Raw genomic sequence first — 24155 nt, 5'->3', positions numbered from 1 at the left:
CTCACTCATGCATCACTTATTTGTCCCTGGCTTTCATCCCCAGCTGTTTGCATCTGTGACTGGGCTGAAGTTTGTCATCCCAGACACTTTGGGTCTTTGCTTCCAGTGGGTGTCCAACCTATATGAGCCCCTGGACCATGTGGCATCTATCTCAGTTAACCCCACAATTCCTAGCATGTGGGAGGCCCACCTAGATCATTTGAGACTGAATTCCCTACACAAAACAGCAGCTTCCCCTATCCTGGGGCCTTTGGAGAAAGGCTCTGGTTTTCATCTTCCCCAGGTTATCCCTCCCCCCTCCCCCACACGAGATCCTTGTCTTGTCTTGCTCGCAAAACCCTTCCCAGTTCAGCTCAATTCATGATGTTGGTTAAAATATCAAGTCGAAAGTCCATATTATTGAAGTCATGGTTACGCTGGAGAGAAAGGAAAGGAATTTCTAAGAAGCCAGACCCTAATAGAAAGTATGAATTCATAGCAATAAGCTCACGTTGCCAAGCTTATTGATCCCTGGCAGTATAGCCTGAGGAGGGTGGGAATTCAGGTGGGAGACCCTAGTGTAAATTAGCCCCACGGTAGAGGTAGACAGGAAAGGTACATAGATGTCTCAGCCTTGGCCCTGGGCAGAATTCCTGACACCAAGCCTCCTGCATCCTCTGCCTTTTCTCAGAAAGCTACTAAAGGATGCATTCCGTTACGGTGAGGGAGTAAACCAAAAATTGTGGATATAAAATGCAGGAAAGAGGGGGTCCAACACAGGAGACCCTGTGGCAAAGAAAGCTTGGGGCAAAAGAAATCACTCAGATGTTGATGAAGAGTAAACCCAAGATTGTAGGTTTCAGTTTCTACCTGCCCAGATCTCAGCAGGTCAGAGGTCTGGGCAGTAACCACTCCAAAGAGATGAAAGTATCGGAATACCTAACGAATTACCAGAAGGAAATCTGCTCAACTAGGGGAGAGTTTACAGATGAGTTAATAGCCTCATAGCAAGGGATGCCTGGGTGGCTCAGCCGGTTAAGGCTCGGGTCATGATCGCTGGGGTCTTAGGATCAAGTCCCACATTGGGTTCCCTGCTCAGGAGGGAGTCTGCTGACCCTCTCCCCTGCTCATGCTCTCACTCATGCTCTCTCTCAAATGATAAATGAAAAATCTTTTTTAAAAAAATAAAAATAAGGCCAACTGGGTGGCTCAGTGGTTGAGTGTCTGCCTTTGGCTCAGGGCATGATCCCGGGGTCCTAGGATCGAGTCCCACATAGAGTCCCTGCAGGGAACCTGCTCTCCCTCTGCCTATGTCTCTGTCTCTCTCTCTGTTTGTTTGTTTTTTTGTCTCTCATGAATAAATAAAATCTTTAAAAAATAAATCATACATGGGCAACTTTCATAAGTATTCAAAATTGAAATTAAAAATTAAAATATATTTTAAAAAATTAAAATATATGACCCAATAGACATAAAGTCAGGTGCTTGAAAGACGTCTGTTGTTTACTTGTCACCTCCAATTTCGAGGTAGAGATAATGCCTACCTCTACTTTACAGATGAGGAAATGGAGAAGAAACAGCTTTTTGCCAGTCATGCAGTGGGCAGGTGGTAAAGGCAGGACTTAAACTGTGGGTCAGACTCTTGGTCATCACACTACACCCCCCCCTCTCAGAAACAAAGCCCTAGGCAAGATCTCCTCCCATGTGCTAAATGATGGCTCAGCCTCCACAGACCATGAGAGAGGGTGGTGGTAAACAGTGATCATTAAGACATTCTCAGGGAGCGTTACTATTTGCCATTTCACCGCTGGTCAGGCTGTTCTTACCTCTCTGCAGACTGATGCCTGCTTAAGATTCTCTCTCTCTTTCTCTCTCTCTCTCTCTCTCTTTCTCTCCCTCTGTCCCTCCACCACCCCGCATGCAAACACCGTCTCTCTCAAAAAAAAAAAAAAAATCAGAAAATAACAAGTGTTGGCAAGGATGTGGAGAAATCGGAACTCTTTTACACTGTTGGTAGAAATGTAAAACAGAGCAGCCGCTGTGGAAAACAGTATGGCAGTTCCTCAAAAAATTAAAATAGGTTACTATACAACCCAGCAATTGCACAGCTGGGTATCTACGCAAAAGAATCAAAAGCAGGGACTCAAAGAGATATTTGTACAGCCATGTTCTTAGCAGCATTATTTACAATAGCCAGAAGGTTGAGGAAACATAAATAACCCATCAACAGATGGAAGGATGAACGAAATGTGGTCCATACATACAATGGAATATTATTCAGCTGATGCCTGGGACAACATGGAGAACATGATGCTAAATGAAATAATCCAGCCACAAAAAGGCAAATTCTGTATGATTCCACTTATATGAAGTCCCTAGAGGAGTCAAATTCACACAGACAGAATACTGGTCATCCAGGGCTGGGGGTAAGGGGTTTGGGGAGTTACTGTCTACTAGGCATAGAGTCTCTGTTTTGCAGATGGGTGGTGGTGATTGTTGTACAACCATGTGGATGTGTTTAATGCCACCGAACTGTACACTTAAAAGTGGTTAAGATGGTAAATTTTATGTTATGTGTGTTTCACCACAATAAAAGGAATAAAAAAACTTAAAACTTAAAAAAAACAGAATTACAAATGATTTCTTCCTTTCCACGGTTTCCATATTTTCCAAATGATCTGCAATAAATATAATCAGGAAAATATAAACTTTTGTTTAAAAGCAAATGTATCAGGCTCCTTTCACCTAAACATCTGTGCTGGCCACCGGAGTCCAGGCCCCCACCGCTCCCAGGCCTGCTGGGCCGAGGGCTTCCATCAGCTTTCTCTACCTGACACCAACATTTGGTTTCCATTCCCGGCTCTTCACATAATTCTTGGAGATCAGCTCCTGCTGGTTTCGGGTCCAGCGGAAAGAAAGCGGCTCTTGGGAGAATCAGCTTGCATCTCATGGGGGTGGATTTGGCTTGGCCAGTGGTAAGCTGTCTTGCCCAGACACCCCCAGCCCCCAGAGCCCATCCGTCCTGCAGGCTACCCACCCACTGTCAGCAGGGCAGGTGAATTTCCTGGTGCACTGTAACCCAAGCCCCTCTCCACTCCCCCTGGGCACGGCCAGGCTCTGTTATTAATCTCAGGGCAGATCCTATGTCCAAAGCTGAGACAGCTGTCCCCACGTGCAGTTGCCCCAGGCCAGCAGGCAGACAATTTCCAGCACTACTGCCTCCTCGTCAATGGCCAGGCTGAAAATCGGGTTTTCTGCCCAACCCCTTGTTTGTGCAACTGCCTGGACCCTCATACCCGATCAGGATTCACCGGGCTCCCTGTTCACTCCTTGGTTTGTCCCAGGTTAGAATACAGCCCTGAGATCATGAGCTTCTGAGTGAGTTGGACTTCTTAGCCTAAGAAGTAAACACAGTGATGTCCCAATTGGTCCTGTTGCTGCTGAATCAAGAAGAGATTGTTTTACCTCACGGTCCACGCTCACTCCTGGGTGACTTGCCCCGGCAAACAAAGCCATCTAGGAGGGGACTCTTGACCCTGAGCCCAGCTGCAGAACAAATATGTGACACAAGAATAAAGCAAGTTGAGACAGGAGCAGAGGAGAGCTGCTCACGTTTGACACACAATCCAGAATGCAGCATGACCAACCCTAGGGACCACTCCATGCTGGATTGCAAGTGCGACACAGCCCTGATTCTAATGGCTCATTTAATGCCTCCACAGGAACCGGCCACATAAAGATTCGCGGATATGTAGACTGATGCAAGTTAACAGCAAACTTGATTGTGGCCAGAGTGGGGAGCCAGGTTTCTGATGCCAATCTGCTGACTTCAAAGTTCTGAGATTGGGGCCCACCCACCATAGTCCACCTTGGCTGAGCCTACCCACCTAATCACACCTGGCAGATGTCCACCCAGTAGGAACCCACCTGGCTGGATCACCTATTTCTGGCTCTACATTGGCAGATGCCAGGGACATGGTGATAACCAAGGCAGACAATACCAGAATCTCCCAAAGTTTCCCTGCTGGGTGTCTCAAGATCCCAGACACTCGCAATTTTGACCCTCTGTATTCTCTGGGACACAGGTATAACTCAATCCTATCTGTCTCTGTGATTCCTCTACAAGAACATTGACAGGTGCAGAAGGATCAGAATCTGTCTACACAGCCAGCCCCCAGCCATATGAGGCAACTGGACAGCTAACACTTGAATTAGTGGGTGTGACTCTCTAAGAGTGCCACACCAGTCTGAAACGCTGCCCTCTCTTCCTTCGGAATGCTCTGGGCCACTTGGGTTTTGAGGGGAACATCATCTACCTGCGACATTTGTGTGGAAGGAAACACACACACTGAGACTCTAGGACTCTACCTCAAAACCTCAGAGAACCACCTGAAAAGCCATTAAAATATATGTTTTTAATGCATGAAGGTAATTGGATATAAAACCAACATGCCCCGAATCAACAGCTTTCCTATTTGCCAGACATAAACATTTACAAATGTCAGGGAACAAAAAGAACTCATTCACGATAGCAGTAAAAACTATAAAACGCCTGAGAAGAAATATAACAAGATCTAGATAAATGGAGCGATATACCTCATTCCTGAAAAAACACACAGTACTTATAAACATCGAATTCTATGAATCCATTAAGTCAACACAGCCTAGATTAAAATCCCAACAGCATGTTTTACAGTACCAGAAAGGATAGCTATAAAATTCACCCCAAAGAAAAAATGTACAAGAACAGCTAAGACTATTTTGATAAAGATGAACAAGGAAGGAGGAACTGCTCTATCAGCTAACAAGACATACAATAAGGATACAGTAGTTAAAATAGTGTGGTTTTGGCACCAGATCAGATTAAGAGTTCAGAAAAAGGGCTGTGCTGTGTATTCAGGGAAATTTAGTATATGATAAAATTGGTATTTCAAACTATTAAGAAAAGGTGGATTATACAATAGAAGCATGAGGGGAGGTTTGGGGGGAAAACTAAAATTAAGTCCCTGCCTCACAGCTACATAAAAACTTGGGTGGGAAGGCCATGCTCTTACTATGTATGGCTCTTCATGTAAGGCTGGGTCTTACCAGGCTTTTGAGGCTCCAAGCCACTTTCAGTATTAACACTGTTTGAAATGCAGGATTAACCCAACTCTCCAAGGACTCAAATGTCTGATCTGCTTTTCCTTTTCCATTTCTGTTTGTATAATGGGCTAAATACTGACCCACACTTGGGATGCCTGGGTGGCTCAGCAGTTGAGCATCTGCCTTCAGCTCAGGGTGTGATCCTAAAGTCCTGGGATCAAGTCCCGCATCAAACTCCCTGCATGGCTCCGCGGTTAAGCACCTCCCTTCGGCCAGGGGAATGATCCTGGAGTCCCAGAATCGAGTCCCAAGTCGGGCTCCCCACATGGAGCCTGCTTCTCCCCCTTCCTATGTCTCTGCCTCTCTCTCTCTCTCTCATGAATAAATAAATAATATTTTAAAAAATAAAATAATAATAATGACACACACACACAAAGATGTCCTCATCCTAATCCCTGGAACCTGTAAATCTGTTATTTTACATGGTTAAAGGGACTTTGTGGGTGTGATTAAATTAAGGGTCTTGAGGTGGAGATATGATCCTGGACGATCCGTGTGGGCCCAACCTCATCACCAGAGTCCTTATGAGATGGAGTGCAAGAAGATCAGAGTCAAAGAGAGAGATGCTACAAAGAGAGGCTGGAGAGTGTCCTTTGAAGATGGACAAAGAAGCTATCTGTCAAGGAATGCAGGCAACCCTCAGATGCTGGAAAAAGCGAGGAAATGGATTCTTCCTTCTAGCCTCCAGAAGGACCAGTTCTACAAATCCCTTTCAGCCCAGTGAGACCCATTTTGGACTTCTGACCTCAAGAACAATAAGGTAATAAACCTGTGTTGCTTTAAGCCACGAAGTCTGTAGTCATTTGTTACAGCAGCAGTAGAGAGCTAATACAGTTTCCAAAGCAGTTAGTCCTTTGCTGGATACTCTGTGTAACCCAGGGACTCTCCCAGAACCTGGATATGGCACCAAACATGACAGATAGGACCCCTGCTCTCAGAAAACTCAGTTTCAATAGAGACAACTCTTAAGTAATTATCTTAGCTTTTTAAAAAAAAAGATTTTATTTATTTATACATGAGAGGCACACAGAGAGAGGCAGAGACACAGGCAGAGGGAGAAGCAGGCTCCATGTGGGGAGCCCGATGTGGGATTTGATCCCAGGACCCCAGGATCACACCCTGAGCTGAAGGCACACGTTCAACCACTGCACCACCCAGGCACACCATCTCTTAAGTAATTATCAAGCGATTAATTATAGGATTGACTTAGAGTTATAATGAGCTCCTAGGTCTGAGAGCAAGCTCTAAGGGCCTTTAAGTAAAAGGCCTGGCCTCACTTTGGGGGATAGCAAAGTTACCCTGAGGATGTGATACTTAGGCTGAGCTCAGGAGTTAGTTAGCTAGGCCAAGAGAAGCAGAACGCCGAAAGCAGGAAGCAGACTGAGGTTACAGGGAGCTGGGTGAGCAGAGGACCCAGAGAGGCAAAGAGCAGATTAGGGGGTCTCCCCAGCAAGCTCAGCTACCTTTCCAGGAAGGTGCACATACATGTTCAGGGCTCTTGCATACAGAGAGCCAGAGTCTGAGCTGTCATCATCAGCCATGCGACACAAGAGAGAAAAGAGCCTAGCAAACCCTGTGCAGCCTCGGGATGCCATCGCTGCAGAAACGCTGGGTGCCCGGACAGGCTGAGCCCTCTCAAATCCAGAGAGTCAGCCGTGTGGCCAAGTCAATCACAGAGGCTCAGGAAGAGGAAAGTGCTGATTCCCCCAAATAAGCCCTTCCAGGGCAGCAGGAATGACAAAAATGTCAGATGCCAGAGGCAACTGGCCAGGGCGAAGACAGCTGGAGCCAAATCAGAAGGAAACTGCCACTTTCTGAGCAGAGGCTTCCCCATTGAGACGGTGCTCGCAGGCCCTGGCGCCTCCGGGGCCCCACAGGGCCAGCGGGGTCAGCGGACAGGACAGCCCGGGTGGCCCGGCTCCAGAGCCTGCTCCCTAGGGAAGCCAGAAGCTTAAGCCTTGTGCAGGGGCTCCAAGCAGGAAAGACCCTCTGCAGGGCCTCCCGAGAGGCAGGGACTGGGGGACTTCTCAGCAAATGCTGCACACTCCCTGCCCTTCCAAAATGAGGAAGGGGGTAGGAGGACCAGATACTTTCAGAGACAAAATGCTTGGGCTGGCAGCTGCAGCCAATCATGGGTGCGAGCAACACACACACACACACACACACGCGGAGTAAACCCCCATCCTCCTGCAAGCGTTGGACCTCCCCCTCCACCCCCCTCCCGTAGTGTTGCTCAGAGAGGTGGATGTTGTCAGGTGGAGCCCTTGTCAATGGGCAGGAACGTGCGGGAGTAATAACCAGTCTGCATCTAACAAACCCACTTCCTCATTCAATCCCACCCAATCCTATTAGGTTCATGTTACCCCGGAGGCATAGAGTCAATGAGAGGAAGGGCCGGCTGGGCTGTGAGTCCTCCAATCAGGCACGATAGGCTCAAAGAAGCCCTGTCTCCCCACCTGGGTGGCTCAGTAGTTGCGCGTCTGCTCGGGGCGTGATCCTGAGGTCCTGAGTTCAAGTCCCACATCGGGCTCCCCACATGGAGCCTGCTTCTCCCTCTGCCTGTGTCTCTGCCTCTCTCTGTGTGTCTCTCATGAATAAATAAATAAAATAGAATCTTAAAAAAAGAAAAGAAAAGAAAAGAGAAAAGAAAAAAGAAAAGAAAAGAGAAAAGAAAAAAAAAGAAAAAAGAAAAGAAAAGAAAAGAAAAGAAAAGAAAAGAAAAGAAAAGAAAAGAAAAGAAAAGAAAAGAAAAAGCCTGTCCCCAAATCCACATTCACAGGGTCTCACTCTCTGGGATGGGAAGTTCATCAGAACTCCTGGGGCCTTGGGGATCCCTGGGTGGCTCAGCGGTTTAGCACCTGCCTTCAGCCAAGGGCGTGATCCTGGAGTCCGGGGATCGAGTTCGGCATCGGGCTCCCTGCATGGAGCCTGCTTCTCCCTCTGCCTGTGTCTCTGCCTCTCTGTGTGTGTGTACATCTCTCATGAATAAATAAATAAATTCTTACAGAAAAAAACTCCTGGGCCCTCTGATTTCACCATGGGCATCTCAGACCCCCCTCTCCGACCCCAGCTGAGGTTCAGCCTGGAGTGTGGCCTTGAAAACCCCAGCAGGGTCCTCAGGGATTCAAGAGACAATAGGACCCTTACTCCCGTATTTCCCTGGTCCCCGGCAGCACCAGGGTGGGCCACTGCAGGGGGAGTCTGGAAGAAATGCCCCCGGTGAGATTTCTCAAGACCAGCTCCTGAAGGGCGAAGGGTGCTATAAACCACTGACACAGTAACTCTGACCCACTAGGCCAGCGTTTTCCAGAGCGTATCTTCTGGAACACCATCCAAACCAAACGCTCCTCAGAAAAAGAGGTGAGTGGCCTCAATGTCTGTGAAACCACGTTTCCCAGGCTTTGCAAGGCCCCCCGGCACCCGGTTCATTCTGGGAAAGCCTTCATCATTGAAACGAGCCATGGAAAGTGCTTCCTAGGTTTTGTTCTAAGCACCTTGTGAACATCAGCTCCTGGAAGCTGATCAGATGAAGCTTAAAGGACCTAAACGATCAATCGGATGAAGAACGATCAGATGAAAAACAATCGGATGAAGAAAATACAACCATCATCCCCATTTTGCAGATGAGGAAAGGTCAGATGACTCAGCCAGGGCCACCCAGACCCCGGATTCACACCCTCCTTCCTTATCAGGGAAACTCACTTCCCAAACTGGTTCTCCTAACTGCCATTAACCGCTGGCAGGACAAGCTCCAGAAACCTCACTACGGGCCTTGGGGAGCTGGCAAAGGTCAGCAGGCCAGCGAAGGTCAGCAGTCTGTAGCCACCTCTGACCTTTATGCAGAACACTCTGGAGCCAGCTGCAGGGGAAGTGGAGGAGAGGCTCGGGAGCAGGGAATCCCTGGGTGCCTCAGCGGTCTCGCGGCCTGCCTTCCGCCCAGGGCGTGATCCTGGTCTCCCAGGATCGAGTCCCACATCGGGCTCCCTGCATGGAGCCTGCTTCTCCCTCTGCCTGTGTCTCTGCCTCTCTCTCATGAATAAATAAATAAATAAAATCTTTTTTAAAAAAATTTTTTAAAGGAGGTGGGAGCCCCACCTCTCCACCCGCCCCCCCCCCCACCCCCGGAGAGTTACAGAATTAACCTGGATGGAGTCCAGCTCCTCTCAAGGTGGTCTTGTAATGGGCCACCAAAGAACCATCTACACCCTGGTTTCTGGGAGGTAAGGAAAGGAAGACCAGGCAGGAAAGGCCGGGGACCTTTGACTCCTCGGGGAGGAGAACAGCGTGCCGTGTGTCTACTTCCTTAGGATCGGCTACAGGATTCCCGAAAATCCTCTAACAGTTAGTTATTGTTACTCTATTCCCTGCCCCAGGCAGAGTTGGTCAGGGTCCAGCTCATACACTCTCGAAGCGGCAATGAAGTGTCGGACCCGTTCAAGCCAAGAGAAGCCTGGAGTAGTGTTCTTATTGCCATAGGAATTGTTTCTCTGGGAATGGATTTTAAAATAACAGACAAGCTGGGGGCGGGGGTGGGGAGGACAGGAGATTCAGAAAACCCTGGGGCCTTGGGAAAAAGTCTCACCAGATATTTACATCGAGGTCATTCCGTGTGGTTTTTCAGGCCAAGGCCCACTTGTGCACCCATTTCTATTTCAGAGGAGGAAGCAGGACTGCATCAAGCAGGTTGCCTCCATGGCTTCTTTATAGGCGGCTTCCAGAGCTGACCTGGTGAGGACAAGGGGCAGACAAGGACCTCCCTCCTGGACCCCTCAGAAGGATAGAACTGCATGAGGGCAGAGGCTGCAGCCTCCATTTCCCAGAGGAGAGAGGTCAAGGTCTTTGTTCATTCATTCACTCAACAAGCAGCCACGGAATCCCGACGTGTGCAGGCCCATGGCTGCATGCCACAAAAGCCCCATGGAGGAAAAATACAAGTATTTTATAAAAATGCAAGGTGCATTGAACGCCATGCATTGCTGACTTCTCAAAGCTGAGAAAATGCTGTGGTCTTTGCAAAGTTCCAAGGAGCAAAGCCGCCGGCTCCCAGCACCCCCCAAACCCTGGGCAGGGTCAGAAGCCCTGGTCATCAACCTTCCCCTGCCCATCAGCGGTCCACCAAGTGGCCCGGAGTTGCTGACACTGTCTGTTAGCTGGCTCTCCTCCCACCAGCAAAGCTAGCATGAGACCCACTGTGACCATGTCTAGACATAAACCCCAAACTCCTCAGGGTGGCAGAAAGAGGCTTTGCACTCAGGCTGAAAGGGCCCAGCCTGCTCAGCGCCTGCCTGATGCCCTGGATCCAGCCATTCTGAACTCACCCACACTAACACCTACATAACCACTGTCATGCCTCCCAGCCCTGACACGCCGTTCTGTCCACCCAGAACACCCTCCCGTCACTGCCGAGAACACTCCCGTTTATCCTACAAGACCCACGTCACAAGTGACTCCCTGGGAAGTGTTCAGCATGCAGCCCCGATCCATCCACCAGGCCAATGCTTCCCACAGTATGGAGTCCGGGACACCAGCCTGACATAGTGCTCCCCAGAAAAGGGTGCCATGACCTCGTGTGTTTGTGAAACACCCCATCCTCACAACCTCTGCAAGGTACGTGAGCACAGTACCTAGTCACCAGACAAAACAGAGTGTTTCCTAACACGTTTATCTAAGCACTGTATGGACTCATTTAAACTTTGGAACAACCTTACGAAGTATACACTGTAATCCTCATTTTACAGAGGATAAAACTGAGGCACAAGACACCCAAACTCCCTTAGAAAACTGCCAACATCCCTTGCCTGCCTACCCCACTCAGCACACATCACGCTCGCTCAGGGGTCAGTCAGCTCTAACCAGTCTCTAAGGCCCCACTGATCACCATTCATACAATAGGTGCTCAATAGTAGCTCCTTGGAGGTAAGGCGCCAGGAATCCTGTGATCCAGTCACAGAGACAAGGCCTCCCAGATGTGATCATTCCCTCCCAGAGCTTGCAGAGGGCCTTTTGTGCATGCCTTCGGGCAGCCTGCTCTGGCCCTCATGTGGGGGCCAGAGGGGGTGGGGGTGCGGGCAGGGCTGGCTTAGGCACCCTTGTCCCAGGTAGGCTGCTCAGGGCCACAATAGGGAGCAAACAGGCAGGAAAAATGATTCCATCTGCAGGGAAAGAAAATAGGAAGTGAGTTCTCAGGGCGAAAACCACAATCACAGATCCAAGAGGCCCAGGGAGCTGCCTGCAGAGCAGGGAGTTCAGTCCTGGAAAGCTTCCTGAAGGAAGCGGCTTTGTGGCTACCCTATAAGACAGTGGAGTAAAGTCTGGGGGTGGTGTTCTGGGTTAAGAGGAGACACATCAAGGACTCAGCTAGGCTGAAACAATAAGAAAGAGAGTTCAGAATCAGAGCAGAGGCAGGAGAGCCAAGTCTCGAAGGGGGATGGGTAGGGGGTGGAGGGGGCAAGGAGCCCCCCACATTCCCCCAGGGCACAGGGTCTCCCAGGCAGGTCTTAACCCAGAGGGGCTGTGGAATCAATTTTCTGAGTCTTGGCAAGCACTTTTTTTATGAACTCGATAGAATACAATAAAAAAGAGAGTATCACATATGGTAACAGTAAGTATTACTCTGTGAAACTTGTTTCAGATGCACAAGTGTGCATGCGCAGGCATTCTCAGTCACCATATAAAAGGTATTTCTTCTTCTGGGTCTTGATGAAAGAATCTGAAAAGACTGTTCCCTACGCAGTGCTTCTTAAACCTGGCTGCATGATAAACCACCTGGGGAGGCCACTAAAACACAGACCTTGGGCCCCAGACTTCCTGAATCATGGATAGGTCCAGATGGGCCTTGATTCTTTCATCTCCCAGGTTCATCTTGATGAGCCAGACAGCAGCCTGCAGCTCTGGGGACACCACACCTTAAGCACTGGAGCAAAACAGGCTATGTAATTTGTGGGGCACAGTGGAAGAGGAAAATGTGGGGCCCCTCATTCCAGAAGCTGGGGAAATGTTCTGGAAAAGGTACTAAGTTACAAAGCTTTCCCCCCTTCTTCTGAGACCTCCCTCACAGGTGGGTGATGGAGGTCCCCAAGCCTCATGGGGGATAAAATGCAGGTGTAGCAGGGAGGAAACTGGAAGGGAACATTCAGACACAGCCTAATGTGGTCATTGTGATGGAGTCTTTTTGATCAGGGACATTTGGGGAAGGGCCATCTAACTCTCAAAGATGGGGGTATACATGTGGAAACTCACTCCGCTTCTCCCCAGAGGAAACGTGTACACAGAACAGTCTTTTCTTTTTCTTTTTCCTTCTTTTTAAAAATATTTTATTTATTTATTCATGAGAGACACAGAGAGAGAGCGAGGCAGAGACATAAGCAGAGGGAGAAGCAGACTCCCCAGGGGAAGCCCATTGCGGGACTCTATCCCAGGACTCCCAGGATCACGCCCTGTGCCAAAGGCAGACACTCAACCATTGAACCACCTAAGTATCCCAGAACTGTCTTAAATCTAAGCAAGAGGAGCCCCACTCTCAGCTCTGTGCTTTCCAGGGCTTGCATCCAGCCTCCCGCTGGCCACACCCTTCCCCACAGGCAAGGAGGCTGTGGGGTAGAGGGCACATGATCCTCAAGACCACAGCCACCCTTGTAGACCAAGTGCAGGTACCTTGGGGCCTGGAATTTCCTCCCCAACAGCTGGACACACTCAGGCATGAGGTAGGACTATACTTGTTGCAGTTGTTAGGGCAGGATGGGAGGTACCAGGCTAGACTACAGTGTCCACAGCGTGTGCATGAGGCCCCACGAGGGGCAAGGTGTCAGATGGAACAAGAAGGGAAGTCAACAATAGCGCTCCCTGCGCTGCCGAATTCCAGCCTAAAACTCTAGAAGTCTGAGTTCTAAACGTGAGCCTGACTCCCCGACCCAGTCATTAGGAGGGTAGGTTTGTCAAGGTCAATGATGGAACAGATTTTATTTAATATTTAGACAATATTTGGACATATGATGTATGGGCTCCATCTGTACCCTTGCCACAGACTCTGCAAAAGTGAGGGATGGGCCAAACTTGTAGGTGGTATAGGCTGTGGAAGTCTACTCTCATTCCCACAAGGCCACTTTGCCCAGAATTACTAAACTGGCTATTCAAAATGTACCCCAAGGGGGTGCCTGGGTGGCTCAGTCTGTTAAGTGTCCAATTCTTGGTTTCAGCTCAGATCATGATCTCAGGGTCCTGGGATCAAGCCCACCATCGGGCTCTGCACTTACCAGGGAGTCTGCAAGAGATTGTCTCCCTCTCCCTCTCTCTCTGCTCCTCTCCTGCTCATGCACTCTCTCTCTATATATATATATATTTTTTTACATACATAAATATATATAATATATAAAAAATATATAATATCTATATAAAATAAAGATTTTATTTATTTATTCAAGAGAGACACACAGAGAGAGGCAGAGACATAGGCAGAGGGAGAAACAGAATCCCTACAGGGAGCCTGATGAGGGATTCAATCCCAGGACCCCGGGATCACGACTTGAGCCAAAGGCAGACACTCAACCACTAAGCCACCCAGGTGCCCCCCTCTCTCTAAAATAAATAAATAATATATTTTTTTAAATGTACCCCAAGAAAAAATTGTTGATAAGGATGCCAAATGCTATAACTCCTATGCCAGGAAGTTCTACACTATCAGAATTATGCACACATTTGCTGTTTAACCCAGGAAACCCACTCGTAACAATGGACCCTAAAGATCAATTTGCAAAACTACAAAATGAATAGTGCACAATGACATATCATGGGGGCATTATACATGACACAAATGGTTAAAACAACACAATGTCAATCAGTGAAGGGCTGAATAAACTATGTCATTCACACCATGCACAACTACGGAGCCATAAAAAGGAACACAGGAGAAATCGGGCATTCTAAGAGGGATGGTGGTGATGCTCACACACTGTAATTGTAGTTCATACCACTAAACTGTACACTTCAAGATGGTTAAGATGGTAAATTTTATGTAATGTGTTCCTTTACCACAGTTTTTTAAACTGAGTGAAAAATGAACACAGAAGATATCTCCACATGGAAAATATCTATGCTGTAGAGCAATCACCAGAGCCCACCAAAGTAGTAGCAAAAAGCCAAGTGCAGAACAATGCAACTGGTACACCACCCTTGCATGAGGGAGAGGAAGTTATACATATGCATGCGCATGCACACACAAATGCTTACATTTGCAAAAAGGAACAATGGAAAGATAAACCAATTCAAAATATGACTATCTACAAAAGTAAGGGAGAAATCAGACAAGTATTCCAATAATTAAATGAAAAAAAAAAAAATGTCAGGGGACACCTGGGCAGCTCAGTTGGTTAAACACCTAACTCTTGGTTTCAGCTCAGGTCATGATCTCTGGGTCCGGGAATTGAGCCCTGCATTGGACTCCATGCTCCCTCTCCCTCCCCCTCTGCTCCTCCCAGCTCTCTCTCTCCCTAATTAATTAATTAATTAATTATTCAAAAAAGAAATGTCAGGATTCGATTAGGACAAGTTCGCAGCCCTTAATGAATGAGCAATGAAGACAATGATCATCAAAACCTGCTGATGTCACAAGAGAAAGAGAAACTACCAGATGTAGTGTGACTCTTGATATGATTGTTGGCAGAACACTACACAACCAAAAAAAAAAAAAGAATACTACACAACCAAAAAGGGACTTTTGCTAAAATAATCATAAGGGGGAGGAGGAGGAGAAGGAACCAAAACCCACTTAAACCTCTATTTAATTTCCAGTATTTTGGAAATATTGAGGACAGAGGAACATGTTAACAGGCACCATAATCAACACTACCCTTGAAGAAGGAAAACTCTACCAGGCAAAGAAATTGCAAAGAGAAGAGAAGAGGAAACCAGTAGACAGTGGTGTTTTGGTGAAACAGCCAGCTTTCCAGGAAAAAAAAAGTCATGTCTTCCCAAATTAGCTCAGGCCACCACCTATAAAATACCATAGACTGGTGGCTTAAAAGATACTTATTTTTCACAGATATGGAGATGGGCAAGTCCAAGATCAGAGTGCCAGCAGATTTAGTGCCTGGTGAGAACCCTCTTTCTGGCTTGCCAATGGCCACCTGCTCTCTGTGTCTTCACGTAGCAGACAAAGAGAGAGAGCTCGTGCCTGGGTTTCTCTTCCCTTTCTTACAAGGACAGCAATGCCATTATGAGGACCCCAACCTCACAACCTCATCTAAACCTAATTACCGCCCCAAGGTCTACCTCCAAATGTCATCATATTGGGGGTAGGACTTTGACATACCCCAATGTGGGACTCGGTTAAAGGACCCCAGGATCACAACCTGAGCCAAAGGCAGATGCTTAACCAAAAGCCACCCAAGTACCCCTGGGATATAGTTTAAAATGCTCCATATGGGGGTGCTCAGCTTGCTCAGTTGGTAGAACATGAGACTCTTCATCTCAGGGTTGTGAATTCGAGCCCCATGTTGGGCATGAAGCCTACTTAAGAAATAAATAAATAAAACAAAATGCTCTACACACACAAACAGAATGTGTGTGTTGGAGGACAGAGGGGAGTAGGATAAGTGTGGCAAAGTGCATAGTTAACAAAGCCCACTCAGAGTACAAGGGGGTTTATTTTGCTCTCTACTTGGGTATAGGTTTACAACATCTGCAGAAAAAAAATATTTTTTTAAGATTTTTATTTATTTATGAGAGACAAAGAAAGAGAGGCAGAGACACAGGCAGAGGGAGGAGAAGTAGGCTCCATGCAAGGAGCCCAATGTGGGACTTGATCCCGGGAATCTGGGATTACACCCTGAGCTAAAGGCAGACGCTCAACCACTGAGCCACCCACGCGTCCCAGAAAAAAAGTTTTATATGCTGCATTTTTAAATGTCTCCCAAATCAAGATTTTTCAAGTCCAGAGAGAACAGTGGTTCCAAATGGGTGTGATTTGGCCCCCAGGGGACATTTGGCAGTGTCTGGAGACACTTATGGTTGTTTCAGTTGGGGGCAAGGGTGTGCTCCTGGTATTCAGTCGGGAGAGACCAGGGATGTTGCTGGACACCCTGCAATGCCCAGGACAGCTGCATGACAAAGGGTTACCCAGTCCTCGGTGTCAAGGGTACCGAGGATGAGAAACCTTGAGACAGAGGTGAGCAGAGTGTTCTAGGTGCTCATGGGAGAGCATTCCAAACAAATTAAACAGCAGATGCAAAGAAACAGAAATAACTAACACAGTATAGCTGGCATAGAAGACAAAAGTTGGGCTTTAAAAAGGCAGCCTTTGTATGAGATGCTGGAGAGAGTGGATTTTATCATAAAGGCCAAGGATGCAAATATATCACACGTGCCTCCATTTCCCCGTCCCTCAGGCACAGAGACATCACTCAATGCTCTTGGTACTCCTCACAGAGCCCAGACTCTACCTCAGAATCCTTCTTAACCCACTGGCCTGGGCAGCTCCTACCAGTGACTAAGAGTTGACCTAAGAATTGAAACCTGTGTGCCAAGCTGATGCAGGCGATGGTGAGCCACCATAGGGAATCAGAGGAGAGTGGCCTCTACTGCAGCTGACAGAGGTCCACTGGGCAGTGGTGCAGAGGAGAAAGACGGATCCTTATAGAACTAAAACGCCCCCCCCCCCCCAGACAGGGGCTAAGTTGGTCATGGACCAGGCTACACAGCCTCAGCATCATAGGGCTGGCATGTACAATGCCCCATCACCAGGTACCCGGGCAGAGAGGCAGGAAGCCCCGATGCCAGACCCCATCACCACTACCAATGAGCAACAGCTTTGCTAAAGCAGATCAACAACTCTCCTGACCCTCCATAGAAGGCTGGAGGGTCCCCCAGGGGCCTTTCTGGGCATCTGAGAGACAAGGTCAAGGGGACAGGAAGTTGAAGGTAGGAAGGCCACCAAGATGGGACAAGCAGAAGGCTAAGAGAAGACAGAGTGAGCAAAGGAAGGGTCAGCCAGGTGAGCGAGGGGTGGGATGGAAGAGCCTGAGTCCAGAATTTATGGCACTGACATATTGAGGTGTGAGGAGGTTCCTCCTGGGAAGTGAAAGCCTGGCAAGGCACAAGGCCAAGGACAGTGGCTAAGGTGCAAGAGCGGGGCAGGGCAGAGGGCGACTAGAGTAACATGGGGTAGTGGTGATCAACACACCTGGACATCCAGGTGCCCAGAATAATGGCAGAATGGGGGAAGGGGTGCAAAGGGAGTGGGCAGCCTTGAGAGAGCGTGGTAAGGTTGACAAGACCACGCAGGTACAGCCACAAGGATGGAACAGGCCACCAGCCGGTAGGGTGTAGGAGGAACTATTACTCACACAGTAGAATCAGCATTGTCCAAGGTGTGACCCGAAAAGAAAGCAGCTAGCACACCCAGATGATCTGCAGGAAGAGCTGGTCAGTGGGGCTGCAGGGTGAGGGGCAGCCTATGGCACAGAAGACCAGAGGGCCAGAGGATGGCCGTGGGAGCAGGCCTGCGCATGTGGTTAAGCAGCTCAGAATCTGTCCTGACCACAGTGAGAACAATCGAATGACGTCGATCCGTTTTTTGCAAACCCAGCATTTCTGTGCACTCCTCCAGCTCTTGGTGTCTTGCACATGGGGGCTCCCAGCAAGCCTCATGCCCAGCATCCTGGTCTCCATGTTATCCTCATCGTGCAGACCAGGACACAGACTCAGGGAGGTTAGGTTACATGTGCAAGCCTATGTCGTGAATTATGGGCAGAGCCCAAAGCCCCCACCACGCCGAGGTGGGAGGAGCAGTGGCCCTTAGACTGGCCCTGCCCCAGGCCGGGGGTCCTGCTCTAGCCTCTTCTAGCCATGCCCCTCCCACCAGATGACGAGGCTGTGGGGCCAAGAGAATTTGCCCATCCGGGCCATCCTTCCAGGCAGACCCGGCAGCCAACATGCCCCCTTCTAGGTCAAGGAGCTTGGAGTGAACTTGGAATGAACTTGGACATGCAGCTTGAGGAGTCCATAAGCCTGTGCGTAAAGCTCCTCACAGTGTGGGAGGAATCCACCATAGAGGGTGGGCCAAAGCCAGCCCTCCCCCACCACCATTTTCCAGAACAGAGATCTAAGGCATCTATGAATTCCTCGTTGACCCGGCTTTCCAGGTCACTGAGAAGGTACACTCACCAAGGCTGGTGGACAGAACCCACTCACCTAACCATCCGCTAGACTGAGTCATAGCAGGTAGACATTTAGCCCTACAGTGTGTGAGCTCCATGTGTTCTCATGCCTCGGCACTATATAAGGGTACGTGCTTTCTGGAATGAGCACTCTCCTTCAGGGGAGAAGCAAAAACCAGCTTTGTCCTATGTCCCCTGCCCCACAAAACCACTCTCTGGACATACTCATTCCTTTCTCTGCTGAAATCTGGGCAGGTCCCACATATCTTCTGGTTTCTCCTACTCAGAAGACCACATCCACTCCAAAAATTAATATTAAAGCTTTATCTTTTGGGATGCCTGGGTGGCTCAGTGGTTGAGTGTCTGCCTTCCGCTCAGGTCATGATCCCGGGATCCAGGATCGAGTCCCACATCCGGCTCCCTGCGTGCAGCCTGCTTCTCCCTCTGCCTGTGTCTCTGCCTCTCTCTCTCTCAGAGTCTCTCATGAATAATAAATAAAATCTTTTAAATAAATAAATAAAGCTTTCTCTTTTATCTAAATTAAAACTTCTTCCTCCAGACGTGTAACACGGATAAGGCTAGAACCCTTTGTCTGGTCTCACTCCTTATGCCTTGATCACTCGCTGCTTCTCTGGCCCCTTTAGGGTTGGATAAAGAACAGAGGTGAGGAGGAGACAACAGACAAGATCCCCGCCCCCCCAACCCCCAACCCCCAGTAAATATCTGTGGCAGAGAAGGGAGGGAGACAAGGAGGCAAGGAGAAAGGGAAGTGGGTGAAATTTGCATACTTTAAAGAGTTTCACAAATGTATTAGGCTTACTAGGGTAGAATGGAAAAACTGGGGCAGGGGATTAGGGGCTCTGTTTTCAGTGCAGGCCTGCAGGTAGATTAATGCTGCATTTCCCTTCAGGTTTGATTTGGCATCTGAACAGCTCTATGGCTGGCAAAAATCATTAGTGGCTCACATGCAGGGCTGCTAGACCAGACCTCTGAGGAAGTGGGGTCCTTTTTTTTTTTTTTTTTTTTTTAACCAAAATTACTTAAATAGACGGATCCACCCTGGGCTTCGGACAGAGGTGATCAGATCAGAACATCCTGGGTTAGGCAAGATGTCCACAAGCACATGTCAGACCCAGTTGCCCTGCCCAGAGGCATGGACATAAGCAAGTACACACGCGCACTCACACACACATGTGTGCACACTGGTGCACGCAGAGGAAAGAGAACACAAACCACATCCAAAAATCAGATGCCAACAGGAGCAATACCATGAAATAAAGGAAGACTTTCAAGAAGTCTTTCAAGATTTGTCAAGAAACAGCTCTGTCGTTTGGCCCATCGACGGAGACCAAGCCACTGTAAACACACATACGGAGCCAAAGCAGAGGCCAGGGCTGTGAAGGGCACTGCGCCAAACGCTGTCTCCAAGTCCTCTGCTTCTGGGGCTTTTGAACTTCGAGGATGCAGGGCACCTGTGACTGACCGTCCATGAGACACAGAAGCGGGTGACATCAGGCCAGCTCAAGCCTGCAATGCCCATGCTGGGACTGTGCCTAGCAACGTTCAGTTATGCTCCGGAGCGTCAATCTCAAGCATCTGGAACCTGCCCCAAGCCTCCTTAACATCTCCTAGTATCCTATTTGGGAATCCATTTTCCCAGATTTATCCAGATCCTCCCTAATTTACCTTCTCCCGGCTCCCATCCTTGGCAAGAGTTCTGGAAGATGACCACAATTGTTTGGACCTCTTTTTATTTATGCTAAAACAATCCCTTCCAAGTTTCTGTGGCGGTCCCCAAGCTCCAGCCCACCAAACACTAGAACACCAGTCCCCATTCACTCAGTTTCCCCATCGACTTCACCTCTGGCTGTTCTCAGGATGCCTGTTCCACCCTGCAGGAGCCTTTTTTAGTTTTCCTTCCCACACCTTTTAATTACAAATATAGTACATGAATATGTGCTCCTTGTAAGAGATGCTAACAAGACACCAGTAGAGGGAGGGAAAAAATGGAAGTCCACCCACCTCACCGCCCTCTGCCCTCCAGCCTCGGGTCTCTCCATATAGATCACTGCAAGAAATGTTTGCCCACGAGCTTTTTTTCCTGGGCATTGAAATACCCATAAATCCGAGTGTTTTTTCATGAATGAGATCATGTTATACATATCATTCTACAACTTGAAAAGTTTATTTTTTCAGACTATTCTCATATGGAAGTGTGCAGAGGCCACACTACTGTGGGTGTTTGGAGAATACTACTAATAGAAGCCATGGGTAAGTATTTCCAAACAAAATCAGGGAAGTAAAATTGTATGCAAAGTTTTCCAGAAGCACTTTTTTTTTTTTTTTTTTTTTTGCTTTTCTGAGTCTCGCCTTACCCAGCCATTAAGTGTACAGCCCGCCCAGCACAAAACATCCCAGTTTCCCCGGGGCCCTAAGACATTGCCAGGATTCATCTTGGTAGCTCACTCGGGTTTGGTAAATAAATACCAGGGAGGAGAAAGAACTGGGACCTGTCTCTTGCCTTCCTCCCTAATAATCAGCAGAGGGGCGCGGCAGAAAGCATAGGTTTTGGAGAAAGCAGGCAGAAGAAGGTCAGTCCTGAGTTGCCACAAACTTGGGGACCTCCCTCTGGGGCTCAACGTCCGCACTTCAAGGAAAGATAATGCTGTAACCGATCCCCCTGGAGTGGTTTTAGGATCAAAAGGCGTGGGGAGTCCCGGTGAATGCACGTTGTGTGCTGCAGGGAGCTCGTACAGCCGCGTGAGTTGTAATTATTAAATGAGGAAAAGCTAGATTCGAGGGGGCTGCGCAAACCGGGCGTTTGGCAACTTTTGCTCGCGTGCTTAAGCATCGTTTTCGCGTTTTGCGGGGGAGGGGGGTTCAACCGCGCGGTGGGGAGGCGCCGGCCCCACCGTCCCGGGGATGGCCAGGGCGCCACCTGCCGGCAGAGGAGGAAGCGCCGGTGCGTCCCGGCACCTCGGGCGCCGCGACCCCGCGCCTCCTCCCGCCCCGCCGCGGATCCATCCGAGCCGAGCCGGGGTCCGGGTCCCCGGGTGGCTGGGGGAGGCGCAGCCGAGGCTCCTCCGCGTCCGCAGCCCCCCAGACGGGACAGAGTCGTCCCTCGGGTGTCCCCGCGCAGCCGGCAGGAGAGGCGGGAGACCCGGACGCTCGGCCTCGGCAACCCGGGAACCTGCTCCCCAACACAAAGCCGCGGCCGCGCAGGTGAGCCCGGCGGAGCCACGTGAGCCGGGAAACACGCGGGGACCGAGCCACGGTCGCCCCCGCCGCGCGCGCCCGCCGCAGGTTCCCGCCACCTCCTCCCGGCGCCGGGAGCCGGAGGGGCGAAGGTTGGGAGCGCAAAGAAAGGAAGAGACGGGGTGGGAGCGGCCGGAGACCGCCGCAGCCCGAGCCCCGCCGCCCGGGCCCGACCACCCGGATCCGCGGGGCCGCGCAGCCCCCACCGGCCCGCACCGCCAGCGCCCAGCGCCCAGCGCCCAGCGCGCAGCCCCCAGCGCCCAGCCCCCAGCCCCCAGCCCCCAGGCCCGCGCCACTCACCGGCGGCTCCCGTAGCCGCTGCCGGGGGAGCCGGCGCCCGGCTCGGGGTAGCCGTGCTGCTGCAGGGCTGCGGCCGGGAAGGGGTACAGGAAGCCGGTGGCCAGCGCCGACCCGCAGAGGCAGCAGCACGCCCAGGGCAGGAGGAGAGCCAGCTTCATCTTGCGCAGCCGCCCGGGGGAGCCGGAGCCCGGGCGCGAGGACAGGCGGGAGCGCAGCCGCGGCCGGACCGGACCCGCGGCCCCGCCGGCAGCAGAGCGGGGGAGCCGGCGAGCGAGCGGAGCCCGGCGACGACTTGGAAGTTTCTGGGGGCGCCCACGCCTCTCCAGGGCCGCCGTTTCAAATTCGGCGAGGTGGGCTCTGCGCCGTCAAAGGGGGCGTGGGGCTTTTTCATTAACCCTCGGCGGTCCGCGGCCGAGGAGGCGCCGGCGGCTGGCGCTGGGGTCCGGGGAGCCGCGCGCCCGGGAACCTGCCCGGGCCCCTGCGGCCGCGCGCACACGCCCTGTAGGAGCTTCCCAGCCAAGCCCCGTTCGGGTCCGCGGACGCTCGTGGGGCGTCCACTGCACGCCGGGCAGTTTCACCTGCCCAAAGCTTTTTACTCCCCACAACACTGCCCTCTGTATTAGGGGGCACCGTTCCCATTTATCAGAGGTGGAAACCGAGGCTCACGAGAAGTCGGCCGAAAAATAACACGATCCTGGCCCAAGGCCCTTTGGACCAAACTATTGACCACCCAGGCTTGCCTCGAATCCTCTTCCTGTTCACCTCCACCCTCTACCTGGATAGCTGTCTCTCCAAGGTGAGCCCAGAAGGAGGAAAGGGCTGGATTTGGCGTGAGAAGTTGTCCCTGGAGTCACCGGGTTCATGAGGCATCGGATCTGAAAAGTAACTGATGGGGGGAGTGGGGGGAGATCTAATACAATCCCGCCTTTTAGAGATGGTTCAGCGGAGTCCCAGACCCCATGCTGAGCCCATCACCAACCTGGCCCCAAGTTGGTCTTTTCTGGACTGCAGGACCCCCACAGCAGTGTACCTCATGCGAGACGCAGGTGGGACCTGAAATCCAGCCTGTGCGGGACTCCCCAGGTTGGGGGTCTTTCTAATTCTCTCCCAGAGGATCCTAGGGGCTGGCAGAGGCCCTGAGGCCACCTCTGGCTCTGTTAACAGTGGGGAGCTCCTAGTCTGTAAAATGTCTGTACATCTGGAGAAAAGTCATCCAATGTGGAAGTGCTTAATGGGCTGCAATACATTTGGTAAGAGAACTGTGGGATTGGTTTTAGAGGAAGACAGGAAGATGGCCTTGGGAACGTAGTCGGAAAGGCCCACTCCCATGGCTTTTGCCCTCTTTTTTTACATATCCCACCGGTACCCTCTTGAGTGTATAGCCCAAAATATATCCGACACTGCTTCACCCTCTCCCCAAACTACCCCTCTTTCTCCACTCAGTTTGTGCAAATCTTGCCGAAGCCTTTTCAGTGGCACCCCCACACTTCCCAGGTCCCCAGTCTGAGTAGGACTCAGGATGCATGAGTCCATCTCTGAGTGGGCAACACATTATGGGAAGCATCACTTGGACCTAGAATGACTTCCTTTTCATCTTGCTCTCCATCCACCTCTTGATATCTAAAAGATTTGGAGAATTTGAGGTATCGGGGTATTTTCACAGCCTCCCCCAAAACTGATCCATGCTCCCTGGACAGTTGGCCAACACCCAGTAAGTGATGAGGTCATTCCTCATCTCCCAGGAATTTGTAAACATTCTTTCTTCTTCCTCTCCTTTACTTTCATCATGAGACAAGAGAATTTCCATGTTACTGTAAATAATCTTTATGCTGCAGGCATGACAGTAAAGAGAACAAGATTAGTATTTTAAGAATTTCCTTTTTGGGGCGCCTTGGGTGGCTCAGGCGGTGAAGCGTCTGCCTTCGGCTCAGGTCATGATCCTAGGACCCATGATCGAGCCCCATATCAGGCTCTCTGCTCAACAGGGAGTCTGCTTCTCCCTCTGCCTGCCCCCGCTCGTGCTCTCTCTCACTATCTCTGTCTCTCAAATAAACAGATAAAATCTTAAAAATAAAAAGTAAATCAAAAAAGAATTTCCTTTTTATCTTAAAGTCACTTTTTCCAGGGCCACAGGCTGTACCCCAGCTAGAACAACCTCAGAGAGGACAGAATAACACTACTCCGTACACTGCTGGATTCTTTTAGAATGATAAGCTGTAGGAAAAGAATTCATTCATCCCAGCAACTTCCGGACTGAAGCAGTTGTCTGAGTTTGGTCCTCCCCTTCACAGCTAGGACAATAAGTTCATTCTGGCCCCATGACCG

At 50.1% G+C, this 24155-nt stretch overlaps 1 protein-coding gene across 5 annotated transcripts in view; it reads right to left on the bottom strand.

Moving 5' to 3' along the window:
- The window catches only part of COL26A1 (collagen type XXVI alpha 1 chain), a 197534-nt gene extending 175279 nt beyond the window's left edge, over positions 1-22255 (bottom strand). Inside the window, exon 1 of one of the 5 annotated variants that reach the window (XM_072837339.1) lies at positions 21831-22255. In XM_072837339.1, coding sequence (XP_072693440.1) covers positions 21831-21988 — 158 coding nt within the window. In that variant the 5' untranslated portion in view covers positions 21989-22255. The remainder of the gene's footprint in view (positions 1-21830) is intronic. The other 4 variants (XM_072837336.1, XM_072837333.1, XM_072837331.1 and 1 more) reach the window with 4 other exon arrangements.
- Positions 22256-24155: the final 1900 nt, after the last annotated feature.

Source organism: Canis lupus, chromosome 8 (genome assembly GCF_048164855.1).
Source record: "Canis lupus baileyi chromosome 8, mCanLup2.hap1, whole genome shotgun sequence".
Taxonomy (NCBI): domain Eukaryota; kingdom Metazoa; phylum Chordata; class Mammalia; order Carnivora; family Canidae; genus Canis; species Canis lupus.
The sequence above is the reverse complement of the archived record's forward strand: the minus strand, read 5'-3'. Positions and strand labels throughout refer to the sequence as shown.